The sequence below is a fragment of the Chiloscyllium punctatum genome, chromosome 3 (assembly GCF_047496795.1).
Source record: "Chiloscyllium punctatum isolate Juve2018m chromosome 3, sChiPun1.3, whole genome shotgun sequence".
NCBI lineage: Eukaryota > Metazoa > Chordata > Chondrichthyes > Orectolobiformes > Hemiscylliidae > Chiloscyllium > Chiloscyllium punctatum.
Window position 1 is genome coordinate 35644648 of NC_092741.1, and position 15070 is coordinate 35659717.

Consider the following 15070-nt stretch of genomic DNA (forward strand, 5'->3'; position numbering starts at 1 on the left):
AGTGATTGTGGAAATAATAGATGCGTTGGTGGTAATCTTTCAAGATTCTGGGGCGGCACAGTGGCTCAGCACCAGGGTCCCAGTTTCGATTCTAGCCTCGGGTGACTATCTGTGTGGAGCTTGCACATTCTCCCCGTGTCTGAGTGGGTTTCCTCTGGGTGCTTCGGTTTCCTCCCACAGTCCAAGGATGTGCAGGTCAGGTGAATTGGCTATGCTAAATTGCCCAGAGTGCTAGGTGCATTTGTTGGAGGGAAATGGGTCTCGGTGGGTTACTGTTCGAAGGGTCGGTGTGGACTGGTTGAGCCGAAGGGCCTGTTTTCACACTGTAGGGAACCTAAACTAATCTAATCTAATCTATTCTACAGATTCTGGAGCAGGTCCAACAATTTGGTAAGGCAGCTAATGTAAACCCACTCTTGAAAGGAGGAGGTGGGAAGAAAGCAGAACCTTATAGACTGTTTAGTTTGACATTGGTATTGGGGAAAGTGAGGACTGCAGATGCTGGAGATCAGAGCTTAAAAATGTGTTGCTGGAAAAGCGCAGCAGGTCAGGCAGCATCCAAGGAGCAGGAGAATCGACGTTTCAGGCATAAGCCCTTCTTCAGGAATCAATTGGTATTGGGGAAAATGCTATACTCCTTTATAAAAGATTTCATAGCAAAGCACTTGGGAGCCAGTGACAGGATTGGACAGAATCTGCATGAGGTTGTAAGTTTGCTCATTGAGCTGGTAGTTTTGTTCTCAGACGTTTCATCGCCATGCTCGGTAACATCATCAGCGAGTCTCCGATGAAGCCAGAGTCAGCATGGATTAGCAGACGAGCACTCATACTTGACAAATCAGTTGGAACTTTTTGAGGATGTAATTGATAGAGTTGATGAAGGAAAGCTTGTGGATGTGGTTTATTTAGACTTTTAGAACGCTTTTCATAGAGTCCCACATAAGAAAAATTAAAGCACATGGAATTGAGGGTAATGTACTGACATGGACAGAGAATTGGTTGGCAGGCAGGAAACAAAGAGTAGGAATAAATGGGTGATCTTCTGAGTGCGCAGCCAGTGACTAGTGGGGTACTCAGGGATCAGTGCTTGGACCCCAATATTCACAATATATATTATTGATTTAAGTGTGGGAACTAAATGTAATATCTCCAACTTTGCAGCCAACACAAGCTGTGAAGAAGAAATGGAGATGCAGTAGTGTGATTTGGCCACGTTGAGTGAGTAGGCAAATAAATGCCAACTCCGTCTAATGTGGGTAAATGTGAGGTTTTGAAGTTTTGCGCTTTGGTAGCAATAACAGGAAGGCAAATCATTTTCTCAAAGCGGGGGGGAGGTGCAATGAGTTCTGGGAGTCCTTTTACACCATGTAAGCAGGCAGCTGTGGCAGGTGGTGAAGGAGGCGAGTGAATGTTGGCCTTCGTGGCAAGAGGATTCGAGTACGGGACCAAGGATGTCTTGCTGCAATTGTCCGGGGCCTTGGTGCGATCACACCTGGACCATCATGTGCAGTTTTGGTTTCCTAATCTGAGAAAGAATGATCTAACAATGGAGCGAGTGCAGTGAAGGTTCACCAGACTGATTTCTGGGATGGCAGGGCTAATGTATGAAGAGGTAGTGGACTGGTTAAGACTGTTTTTACTGGAGTTTACAAGAAAGAGGCATGGATCTCATGGAAATCTGTAAAATTCTAAGATTCTGAGTGTTATTTGTTTAGTCTTGTACTTCATGTAGTCTTCCTTCCTACAATGCAAAGCAAATTGTGCCTTTAATTGTATTCCCATTGGGTTAAGCTACTTAAAACACATCTCCTGTATCTGCTTGCATAACTCAATATCCGTTTTTTGTCTCATTGCACAGCGATGGAAAACCTTCATGTGCTAAAATAAGCAAAGAACTGTGAATGCTGGAGATCTGAAAGAAAAATATTGGAAATCTGGCAGCTTATATCGAGAGAGAAAGCGTTAACATTTTAAGTTCAGAAACCTTATAATGAAGGGTCACTGGACTCAATGTTAACTTTGAGGGACAGTGAGTCTGCAGATGCTGGAGATCAGAGTTGAGAGTGTGGTTCTGGAAAAGCTCAGCAGGTCAGGCAGCGTCCGAGGAGCAGGAAAATTGAAGTTTCGGGCCAGAGCCCTACTTAATTCCTGATGAAGGGTTCCGGCCTGAAACGTCGATTTTCCTGCTCCTCGGATGCTGCCTGACCAACTGTGTTTTTCCAGCAGCACAGTCTCAATGTTAACTCTGTTTCTGTCTCTTCACTGATGCTATCAGCCCTGCTGAGTTTCTGCAGCACTCTCTGTTTTACCTTCAGATGCTTGCCTGTATTACTATAGATAAATAAATGGAAGTGTTGCATTATTAGAGCAGTGCTTAAACTCCAGATGAACTTCATTTAACTGTGTAATATCTCATAATGTCTTACAGTGTTAAAGGCATAAATATCAGTTCAAATTCATGTTGGCGAGTACTGTATAAATTCAGTTCTTTGAGCATAGCCTCCAACAAAAACTAGTTTGGCGTAGTACTTGGCTGTATTTTCCATATAATTGTTCTAGTCTACGTTCAGGATTTTTTGTTACTATAAGCAACTCATTGGTGTTTGCGTTGTCCCCCTTGCTTATTAGGGCGGGCTCCTCCCCGGAACACAACTGTTGACCTGAACAGTGGGAACATTGACGTGCCACCCAACATGGCCAGTTGGGCCAGCTTTCACAACGGGGTAGCTGCAGGGCTGAAGGTAGCCCCGGCATCACAGATAGATTCCGCCTGGATCGTGTACAACAGACAGAAGAACACTGAGCTCACCAATGAGTACGCGGGCTTGCTGATGGCACTTGGGCTAAACGGGCACTTGAGCAAACTGACAACAATGAGCATTCATGACTACCTCAGTAAGGTAGGCACTCAGCATGCAGAAAACCTTACCCATTTATGACGATTTCTATGTACATGAATCAAGTTGGACTGAAGTTTGATGACTGGTGCACTGGGTCAGTCAACCAAATCCCTGGAACTTCAAGTATTAAACTTCAAGTTCTTTTCTGCACACTTGTGGTTTCCAATGCAGAAACATTTATAGCAGGTATTTGGCTACTGTTATTCTCAATTGTGACTAGAATTACATGCGAGGTCCTTGGCTGACTGTATTTCTGATGAAGGGCTTTTGCCCGAAACGTCGATTTTCCTGCTCCTCGGCTGCTGCCTGAACTGCTGTGCTTTTCCAGCACCACTCTAATCTAAACTTCTTGCAAATCTCTACCTGGCTGATTCTGCTTGGTCAATGGCAGATGAGAGCAGGTGGATGTTTCCACTCGTCGGTATGTCAGTAACTAGGGTTCACGGTTTAAGGTTATGAGCAAGACAGCTTGGAGTGAGATGACGAGAAGCATCTTAATGGGGTGTCAGGATTTAGAATATGCTGCCTAGGAGAGTGGTGGAGGCACATTTCATAGGAGGTTTCAATAGAGAGCTGGATATATATTTGGAAGTCTGAATTGAGAGGACTACAGGGAATAGGGCTGGAGACTCGGACTAGCTGGGTAGCTCTTGCTGGAGCCAGTACAGTCATGCTGGGTTGAATGGCCTCCTTCAGTACTGTAAAATTCTATGAACCTATCCCATGAGGAAGCCCAGCTGCCATGGTGGATTAGCTGCTGAGAACTGTCTTTAGGACTGTGTACAGTTCCGGGTCACTTTCAGTCATTACTTGGGGAAAGGGATAACCATCACCGAGAGGTCACATGGTGTTACAGCGAGGCTCAGAAGTCAGAGGAAGGGAGGAAAATCAGCATGGAAAGGGATGTGGGGTAAGAAATAAGATGAAAGGAAAATAGCTATGGGAAATGCAGGTTTATAGGGATAGGGTAGGGGAGTGGGTCTGGTGGAATGCTCTTTGGATGGTGGGTGTGGGCATGATGGACCAAATGGCCTGCTTTCACACTGTAGGGACAAGGCTGAGATGAGGTGAAGCAGTTACTATAAATGTGGCAAATATATTAATGTTGGCAAAATTTCCTTCTATTAATTTTGGTAGGAACGTTTGTGCGATCTGTTATTTGACATTTGAGAACATTGTCAAAAAAAGCAAGAATAGGCCATTAGGTCCTTCAGGCTTTCTCTGTCATGTGGTATCAGCGTGGCTGATGTTCTACTTCAGCAGTATCTTCTGACACTGTTCACATTCCTTAATATCCAAAAATCTGTCCATCAGTGTCTGAGCCTCAGCTAGTGCCTTTAGTTTTACATTGAGCAATTTCTTCTTGTCTCAACCTTGCATGGCCAACTCTGAATCTGTGACTTCTGACCCAAGGCTCCCCAGCCAAGGAAAGCAGTGACTGAGCACCTTAGGATTTTATGTGATTCAGTGAGATCACCTCTTTTTCTTCTAAACTGCAGGAAATATAGGCCCGACCTAATCAATCAGTCCTCATAGGGCAATCCCTTTGTTCCCAATCTAGTGAGCTTTTCAAATTATTCCATTTGCCAAATCCTGTTTCTCATCTCCCTGGACTGAGTCAACACTGTCAGCAACTCCTTCAAGGTCAGAAGTCACATGACACCAGGTTAACTCATTCAACATTAATCTCATTTTAAACGAAAGTTTAGTTTGATACTTATCATAACATTGGTTTCTAATTTCCAGCATACACAGTTCTTTCAGTTTTTTGATATTTATCATGATCTGTTTGATGGATTTTGTCTGTTTTAGCACACGTTCAATCACATTCTTGACGCAAGAATGATTAAATTTAATTTGCATTTCTTTGCTCAATTAGATTACTTTTTTAGAAAAGATTGCTGTTTGGAGTTTATTTTTTAAAATGCAATTTGAGTTGGTGATTTTGCAGGCAGATGGACCCACTTTGCTCACATCTTTTGCTGACTAGAACTAAAAATGTATTTTTTTTAAAAAAAAGTTATGCTTTGAAACAGAAAGAAAGGAAATGCCACTTTTCTACAGTGTGAAAAATTGCAAGCTATACATCTAACAGCTAAATTTTATTTTTTTAAGCGATCTCAAAATGAATACAGGTGAGGATAAGTTGATCTTATCTTACCTCGTTGCAGTTCCTCAGTCAGACCTTTCTGTTGAATTGCTGAATGTGTCTCTGGTCCATGTTTCCACTGCTCTTTCCTAACTGTTCATCGTGTAATGGGATGATCCTCCTGCTAACTGTCTTAAATTGATCATTAGGTAGACTTAGTCTATTTCTTTATTGTCGTTTTATTTTTTTCTTACTTTACAATTGTGTTTCTGATTTACTGCTCTGTAAAGCTTAATTTATTTTCCAATGCCAGAGGTTTCTCTCTCGGTTGTGTCCTTTCAAAACAGAATCTAAGGAGAATCCACAAATATCCCAATCCTCAGTAATGCAGAGCCCAGTGCAAAAGGCTGAAACATTTGCCCTCAGCTTCAGCCATACGTGCCTCATGAATAATGCATTTCAGCATCCTGTGGAGGTCCCCAGCATCATAGATGGTGGTCTTGAGCAAATTTAATTGACTCTATATAATATCAGCATTGAGCACTGCAAGGTTTATGGGCCCTAACAACATTTGGACATTGGTACTGAAGACTCATGCTTTAGAATAAGCTCCATCCCTAGCCAAACTATTCCAGTACAGTATCAGAATAGTGGCACCTATCCAGCAATGTAGAAAATTGCTTGGGGGCATCCTTTCCATAAAAGACAGAACAAATCTAACTCGGTGAATCTAATGTTGCTCACTAGCACAATGACAGAAGGGTTATCACAGTGTTACTGAGTCGCACTTACTCACTGATGTTCAGTTTGGATTCCACCAAGGCCAGTCACCTCCTGAACTCATTACAGTCACAGCACAGTCATGGTCAAAAGAGCTGAACTCTGGAAATGAAGTAGGAGTGACTGCCTTTTGGCAATATTTGATTGAGTGTGGTATCAAGGAACCCTTGAAAAAAATTAAGTCAATGGAAATCAGCAGAAAATTTGCCCACTGGTTGGTGTCATACTTAACGCAGAGGAAGGTGTTTCTTGGAGGTCAATCATCTAAATCCCAGAATATCTCTGCAGGAGTTCCTCAGGATAGTGTCCTCGGCCCAACTATCTTCAGCGGCTTCATCAATGGTATTTCCTCCAACATAAAGTCAGTACTGGGGGACGTTATCTGATAATTGCACAATGTCCTTTGCTATTTGCTGTTCAGATGCTGAAGTAGTTCATGTCCGCAGATAGCTAGGCCTGGGCAGCATTTAGGCTTAAGCTGATGAGCAGCAAGTATGGCCCAAGCCCAAGCCTGAAGTGCAATGGCCTACTCTCCATTTGTGTGGGTGAGTGCAGCTCCATTCAAGCACCTCTGCACCTTTCAGGACAAAGCAGATTGCTTGATTGGTACCCCATTCACATCTTCAAACAGCACTCCCTCCACTACTGATGCACAATGGCAGTAGCGTGATCCATCTACAAGACACAATCTCCTTTGGCAGCACTTTGCAAATTTGTGACGTCCACGGCTTCGAAGGAGCAGTACTTGGGAACCCCTGCAAGTTCCTGTGCAAGCCATGCACCATTTTAACTTGGACAATTTTCTGTTCCTTCTCTTTGCTGGGTCTGAACTCTCAAAGTTCCTTCCTAACAGCACTGCGCTGACTGAGCTCACCAAGAAGACCTCGGCTTCTCAACCTCTTCTGAGGCCTGGTGACCCTCGAATTAAACAACCACCATTCTAATGAGACACCAGCGTTATGGTCTTGGTAAGGCTTTGGTGATTGTCTTTAGATAGGCACACAAACACACTCAGATTCTCTCTGTCTCTCTGTGTGGGACTGCAGCGACATGGGAGGGCAGATCACCTTCACCTTCTCAAGAGCAATTCATGATGAGCATTAAGTGCTGTCGTAACTAGCAGCACCTCCCAAATACAGTGAACGAACAGATATTTTAAAAAGCAATGATTTGATTCTCGAGACGCCCCTCGTGGCTGCTGATTGCATTATCTATGGGCCCTGAATATTTCGTTGGCATCTTCATGATCAAATTGTGCAGCATATTCCGAATCTAGGACCTAAATGCTTGACTGTATTGTGGAATTTCCTAGCTCAAACAGTATTTACTTACAATGCTGATGTCGACCTTTTACTGAATTCTGGTTTGTCCATATGCTAAGAGCTCTTGTATAGAAATTCAGCATAAGAAATAAAAGGATGTTTTATCTATGCTTCCAGGACATTTTATGACTTCAGCGTGATGTCCCAGAGTGATGTGTCCACAGCAAAGTGATTTTTCCCTGAAATGCTGAGTGTTATTTTGAACCATGTATCATTGAGACTCAACATAGTTCCTGAACATTTCGGAAAGTTGTCAACATGACCTGAAAAATGATAATCTACACGAGATTGAACAATGTCTGTTTTTGAGCCCTACAATGTATTTAAGAGAGGATACAATGTAACTTCTGAGAGCCATTTCTTGGTCTTACTGCAGACTATGCCGATGTGGCCTGGGTTTTCTTGACTGAAGGTGCTGGATGAATTGTTATGGCCTGTATTGTACTGTTCAGGACAACATTTAACATGTATCATTGACATTTGAAACTTGGAGTGGGCAGAAATCAAGGAGCTATTAACACTTCATGATGACAACATAATCATAATCAAAAGTAATTTGGAAAGGAAAGAGGATGAGGGTAGTAACTGATGAGTAAAGTGAGCATTCCAATGCTGAACTTGCCTGTCACCCTGCAGTATTTGTGATCTTTTCTGTTACCTTAAATCAGCAACAATTGTAATGCTGCTACTTGTTTTAAAAGGAGGTTGAGTGATCATTCATTGCTGTTTGAGCAAATTTTTCAGTATCATTTGCAAAGAGATGTTTTGTTGTTTGGGAACCAACAAGAGTAAAGGTTACACATTGAATACTTTGAAGTTTTGTCATTGTGCTGCCATTGTGCTCAAAATGTAGAAGTGGGGTATGGTTTCACTCTGACTGGAGAATTTTCCATTGCGAAGAATTCTTGCAGTTCTGCTGAAAATCCTTCCTGACGTTAGGTCAGATTTTGATTATTCCCTCAGCTCTCATCCAGCATCCTGCAAATTAACTGGACATTTTTGTTGGCATTGGAATTTTGCAAAGTAATCTTTTCTTTTAAAGTAAACACTCATCATGATATGAGACTTCTCTCATTGAGTAGCATTTTTAGAGCAGCATTTTGCAATTTTGTCCATGGTGATTTATGATCTGATGAAATATTCAGAGGTTTGTTTGCAGGTGTGGGGATTTGCATTTAGCTGTAAGCAGCCAGTTTGAGCATTGCAGGCCAGATTGTAGGTTACCTACTTATTCTCCTCCTGCTGCTCCCCAGGGTTTGAGTGGCCACACGGGTAGATTTTATTTTCGGGATCATTGGGGAGGGGTGATGCAGATTTTTAAAAAACACGATTCATGCCTCCGGCACTGTTATTTTCATAATTGCTTCTACTGCTAATCGAACACAAACTCCACACATTGCTACAGTACTAATAAAGAGGTCCCTCAATGCAAAAGTAGATTTTAAGGAGTTAGGCAAGAGACTGAAAGGTCAGGCCTCTGTGAGCATAATTTTAGGATTGCTTCCACTGCCATGTACTACTGAGTAGGGGAATACAAAGATTGGGAGAATGATTATAATGGCTGGAGAACAGTGCAAGAGCGAAGGTTTGACATTTTTGGGGCATTGGATCCACATCTGGGGTAGGTGGGGCCAAAGGACAACGAGGACAGATTTTATCTGAACAGGACTGGGACTGGTATCCTCATGGGGAGGTTTGCGAGTGCACTTTGGAGGTGCTAAACTATCTTGTTGGGAATGGACTTGAGGAGGCAATTGCAGTGGAATAAAATGAAAGCTGGGTATGGATAATGGAAAAGGTGTCAATGAATGTGGAGAGCAGCAGAAACAAACTCTCGAGTCAAATTATAGAGTAGTGTTAAAAAGGCAGAATTCAAAATATTCAATCCGATACACTCGGCATTTACAACAAGACAGTTGAATTGAATCTGTGAACATATATGATTTAACTGTTAATATGGCAACATCTCTGCAGGGTATCAAGGATCTGAGAGTGTGGTACTGAAAAAGCACAGCCAGACAGGCGGCATCCGAGGAGCAAGAGAATTGACGTTTCGAGTATAAGCTCTTCATCAGGAAACTTCAGGATTTCCTGATGAGCTTTATGCTCAAGACGTTGACTCTCCTGCTTCTCGGATGCTGCTTGACCTGCTGTGCTTTTCCAGCACCACACTCCCGACTCTGATACTCAACACCTGCAGTCCTCACTGTCTCCTCGTGGTAACAAAGATTGGCGACTCAATATTGAAAGATATTTAACTTATAGGAGGGATGCGCAGAAAGGAAACAGATGTGGGGTAGTGCTGATATTCAGGGATGGGATCAGTGTGTGAGTGAGAGATAATCTTTGACAAGGGCAAATATGAAGGTATGAGGAGGGAGTTGGCTGTGGTTTATTGGAAAAATACATTAAACAGTTTGACAGTAGATGGGCAATGGCTGCTATTTAAATATTAATGTTTGGTGTTCAAAAACATGCATTTCTTGAAGGCAAAAATACCCAACATGCAAATCAAAAGAGCCATGAATAACAAGGGATGTTAAAAATAATGTTCTATAAAAGGAGAAGACTTATGAAGTAATCAAAAAAAAAGTAAAAGTTTGATGATTTGGAGAACTTTAGAATTCAGCAATGGTGAACCAAGAAATGGATAATGAAACAGAGTAGAATATGAATGTCAAATAACAAAAATAAGCATAAAAAGGTATGTTAAAAGCTTCTGCAAGTATTTACAAAAGAAAGGATTATCGGAGACAAATGTAGCTCCATTACGTTGCAGAGACGGGAGGACTTCTAATAGGAAATGGAGAAATATGAAGCTAAATAAGTACTTTGTGTTTGTCCCATAGGAAGATGCACGGAGTTTCCATAGAATAGTTTATAGGGCTTGAGTGACAGTGAGAACTTGAAAGAAATTTGGATGAGTAAAAGAACAGCTTTGGAGAAATTAGTGGGACTGAAAGTTAAAGTATCCCAGGCCCCATGACCTTTGCCCGAGACTTTTGGAAGAGATAAAAGAGTGGTGATCATATTTTAAAATTCTATTACTTTTGCAGTGGTTCCTGCAGATTGGAAGGTTGCAAATGTAAGTGTCTCTTCCTCACCCCACTATGTGGGGCAAGAGACAAGAGAGAAATGATCCCTCCTATGGAGAAATTGTCTTGTGAACGAAGTCTAAGCAGATTGGCATTCGTAGAGTCATACAGCATGGAAACAGACCCTTCAGCTCAACTTGTCATTTGCCTGTGTTTTGCCCATAACCCCTTAAACCTTTCCTATCCATGTCCAAATGTCTTTTAAATGTTGTAATTGTACTCGCCTCTACCACTTCATCTGGCAGCTCTTTCCATATATCTCTGCCCTCTGGATGAAAAAGTTACCCCTTGGGTCCGTTTTAAACCTTATACTCTAACATTAAACCTTTGCCCTCTAGTTTTAGACTTCCCTAAATCTTAATGAATACCCCTCATGATTTTATAAAACCTCTATAAGGTCACCCCTCAGCCTCCTATGCACCAGAGAAAAAATGTCCCAACCTATCCAATCTCAGTAACATATTTATAAATCTTTTCTGCACCTTTTCCATAACAACCTTCCTCCATGAAGACAACCAGAATTGTAAGCAGTACTCCAAATATGACCTCTCCGATGTCTTGTACAACCGTAACGTGATGTCTCAACTCCTATACTCAGTGCTCTGACCAATGAAGGCAAGCATGTCAAAGGCCTTCTTCCCCACCCTGTCTACCTATGGTGTAGTAGACAGTGCAGAAGGTTATCTAAGAGTACAACAGGATTTTGATCAACTGGGCCAGTGGGCCATGGATTGGCAGATGGAACGTGAGGCCACTTTCAAGGAATTATGTGTACTTGCACCAATAGTTTGACAACACTCCCCTGGGCCCTATTTGTCATACCAAAATGCAACACCTCACATTCATCTGCATTAAACTCCATCTGCCACACATTGGCCTGCTGGCCCTGTTGATCAAAATCCTGTTGTACTCATCGATCACCACCTCCATTGTCTACTATACCACCAATTTTGGTGCCATCCACAAACCTACTAACCATGATAACACTATGACTATATGCCTCCTATATTCTCATCCAAATCATTCATATAAATGACCAACAACAGTGGATCCAGTACCAATTCTTGCAGCACACTGCTGGTCACAGGCTTCCAATCTGAACAACAATCCTCTACCAGCACACTCTGTCTCCTACTGTCAAGCCAATTTTTTTATCCATTTGGTTAGCTCTGCCTGGATCCCATGTGATCTAACCTTACTCACCAGTCTACCATGTGGAGACAACATCTACCACAGTGCCTTCGTCTATCTTTTTGGTCACCTCTTCAAAAAACGCAATCAAATTTCTCATTGTACTGTCATTAGAAGAATGAGATCAGGTGATCACATTGAAACCTTTAGGACTGTTAAGGGACTTGACAGGCTAAGAGGATGTTTTTCATAATGGGAGAGTGTAGGACCAGAGCGCAGAGTCTCAGAATAAATGGGGTGCTAATTTAAAACTGTGATGAAATAAAATTTATTCTCTGAGTGTTGAACATCCTTGCAACCTCTTGCCACAGAGGGGAGTGGGGGCAGAGTCCTTGTGTATACTTAAGGCTTAGATAGCTGTTTGGTCAATAGAGGAATCAGGGGTTATGGGAAAAATGTAAGAAAGTGGAGGTGAGGAGCATCAGATCAGCCATGTTCCTGCAGAGAGCCAGAGCAGGCTTGTGGGGCTGAGTTCCTACTCCTATTGCTGCTTTTTATGGTCTTATGCAGAAAGTTACAAACGTGTTAGTCTGATGTCAGTAGTCAGGTAAAATGCTAGAATCTATTAAAAAGGACATGCAATGACTAGACATTTAGAAAATAATTGTCTCATTGGAGTCAAGTCAACATGTATTTATGTGGAGGAAAGCATGTTTTAACAAATGTGAAAGGAGTTATTTGAGTTTGTGGCTAGCATTGTTATTAAGGGGGAACAAGAGAACTTAGTGTTTTTGGACTTTGAGAGGCTTTAGATGAAGTCCCACACAGGAGATTAGCAAAGAAAATATGAGCACATGGGTTGGCGGTAATGTAATAACATGGATTGAGGGCTGGTTGACAGTTAGAGAGGAACAATAAATCAGTCATTCTCAGTTCCCACGCTATGACTTGGGGTGTACCACAGAGATCTGTGATAGGCCCAAGCTTTTCACAGTCTGTATCTATGGTTTAGATGTGGAGACAAAATATATCTTTTTCCAAATTTACAGATGATACAAAACTTGGGAATGTGAGTTGTGATAAAGATGCAAAGAGACTTCAAAGTGATTTAGACTCATTGGCGGTCCCTCGCTGATGAGGATGACTCTTTTTCACTCTCCTTGTGAGCCTGTAAGTCGCTGTACACGCAGGCTTGGTTACACCTGGGGCAGAAGGTGGTCATGGGAAGGGGTGGATTCGGGCATGTCATTGGTCAAGAGCATGGCAGATGGAATGTATGCGAGGAACAAAGGTGCGGTTTATTTCTTAAATGGTGAGAGATTGCGACTTGTTGATATCCAAAAGGACCTCAGGGTTCTTGTTCTTCAGTAACTGAAAGCTAACATTTAGATGCAGCAAGCAATTCATGAGGCAAACAATTTATTAGCCTTTATTGCAAGAGGGACTTGAGTACTGGAACAAAGAAGTCTTGCTTTGATAGTATGAAGCACTGATAAAATCACACCAGGAGTATTGCATGTTGTTCTGATCTTTTTCTTTAAGGAAGAATATACTTGCAATAATGGGCGTGCAGCAGAAGTTGACCAGGTTGGTGCCTGGAATGGTGGGATTGGCCCTTGAGAGAAGTAGGAGATTGGACCTGTATCCTCTCAAATTTTGAAGAATGAGAGATGATGTGATGGAAAATTACAAAATTCGTACAGGGATCAATAGAGTAGCTATAGAATAATTTCCTTGGTTGTGGGGTCTAGAAATATGGGACTGTTTATTACAGAATAAAAGACATGCTATTTCGGATTGAAATGAGGAGGAACTTCTTCACTTTGAGACCATAGACCATAAGTTAACGGAGAGAAGTAGGCCTTTCAACCCATTGAGACTATTCAATGAGACCATGGCTGATCTGATAACCCTCAACTCCAATTTCCTGCCTTTTCTCAAAATTAGATCATTGTTACAGAGTTTATAAAACTATGAGGGGCATGGATAGGGTAAATAGACAAGGTCTTTTGCCAGGGGTTGGGGAGTCCAGAACTAGAGGGCATAGGTTTAGGGTGAGAGGGGAAAGATATAAAAGAGACCTAAGGGGCATCTTTTTCACGCAGAGGGTGGTGCGTGTGTGGAGTGGGCTGCCAGAGGAAGTAGTGGAGGCTGGTATAGTTGCAACATTTATAAGGCATCTGGATGGATATATGAATGGGAAGGGTTTGGAGCGATATGGGCCGGGTGCTGGCAGGTGGAACTAGATTGGTTTGGGATATCTCGCTGGAATGGACAGGTTGGACCGAAGGGTCTGTTTCCATGCTGTACATCTCTGAGACTCTGTGGCAGCTGAGGCTCTTTGGTCCATCGTGCCTGCACCTTGGTTCCTTTATGGATAAAAAATCTGTCTGTATCAGCCATGAGTGTATTTAACGACTAAACCTCTCCAGGCTTTTGCCGTGAAGAATTCACCTCCCACTGAGAGGAAACTTCTCCTCATTTCAATCTTAACTGAGTGATCCTCTATTCTGAGATGATGCCCCCTGCTCCTCGACCCTCCCATAAGGGGCAGTAACCACTCCTAAAGCCCTTTAAGAATCTTGTATGTTTCCAAAAGGTCACCTTTCATTCTTCTAAACTCCAGTATGTACAGACCCAGTTCACTCAATCTCTCCTCATGAGACAGGCTGTTCACTTTAGTGCACTTTCGCTGAATTGCCTCCAATGCCAGTAATCTTTCCTTTGAAGCTGATGAAAACTGTTTACAGGATTCCAGCTGTGGTGTGACGAGTGCCTTCTATCGTTGTAGCAAAGCCTTCCTATTTTTATTCTCCTATCTCCATTTGCATTCCCTGTAACCTGCTGAACCTCTGTACTAGTTTTTTTTGTGACTTATGCAGAAGGACATCTAAGTCCCTCCATGTTATAGCTTTCTGCAGTCTTTTTCTACTTAAATAACACTTAACCCCTGCCCAAGTGCATACCCTCACTTTTTCCCACATTCTGTCTGCCAAGTTTTTGCAAGCTTGCTTATCCTGTCTTTATTCATCTGTAGATTGTTTGTGTCATCTGCAAACTTGGCCTCAGTGCATTTACTTTCCTCATCCAATTATTATTTGTAGTATAAATAATTGTGGTCTCAGCTCCGATCCCCACAGCACTTCACTAGTTACCCTTCACTCAAGAGAATGATAAGTCTTTGGAATTCTTTACCCCAATGGACTGTGGAAACTCAGTCATTGAGGAAGTTCAAGACAGATTTCTGTACATCAAAAGCAGTAGTTTTGGTAGCAGTGTGGGAAAATAGTATTGGGATTTATTGATGAGCCGTGACCGAGAAGGGCAGACCAGACTTGAGGAGCTGAATAGTCTGCCAGTACTCTATAACCACAGCTGAACTAGTCCCATGCTGTCACCATTTCCTTTAGCTCTGCATATTTTTTCAGATAATAATTGCTGTATGAGGACATGAATTGAATCTGCCTCCCCCGTGCCCTCAGGCCGCACTGTTGGGATTCTAACCATTTGCCCGTTAAGTGTTTTGTTTTCAGGCTGCATTGGCTGACATCAGCTCATGTGCACTTGGTGTCACTTAAGTTTGCACAATTGCATTTAAACATGTTCGGTTTCGGGTCCAGGTTAAATAGGATGGTTTTGGGGGTTGGGGGAGGAAGAGAAGTTGCCCCTGCCCGTGTTCTCTCCCTCCATCCTGAATCCCACGTCCTGACTTACCTCGTCCCAAGTCCTCCCTCCTCAGTCCTCACATCACCG

The 15070-nt window shown here is 42.4% G+C and overlaps 1 protein-coding gene across 3 annotated transcripts in view; it reads left to right on the forward strand.

Moving 5' to 3' along the window:
• Positions 1–15070, forward strand: part of anapc1 (anaphase promoting complex subunit 1) — a 220408-nt gene that overhangs the window by 90457 nt on the left and 114881 nt on the right. For all 3 annotated transcript variants that reach the window (XM_072551412.1, XM_072551410.1, XM_072551413.1), the window contains exon 28: positions 2629–2900. In XM_072551412.1, the coding sequence (XP_072407513.1) occupies positions 2629–2900 (272 nt within the window). The remainder of the gene's footprint in view (positions 1–2628; positions 2901–15070) is intronic.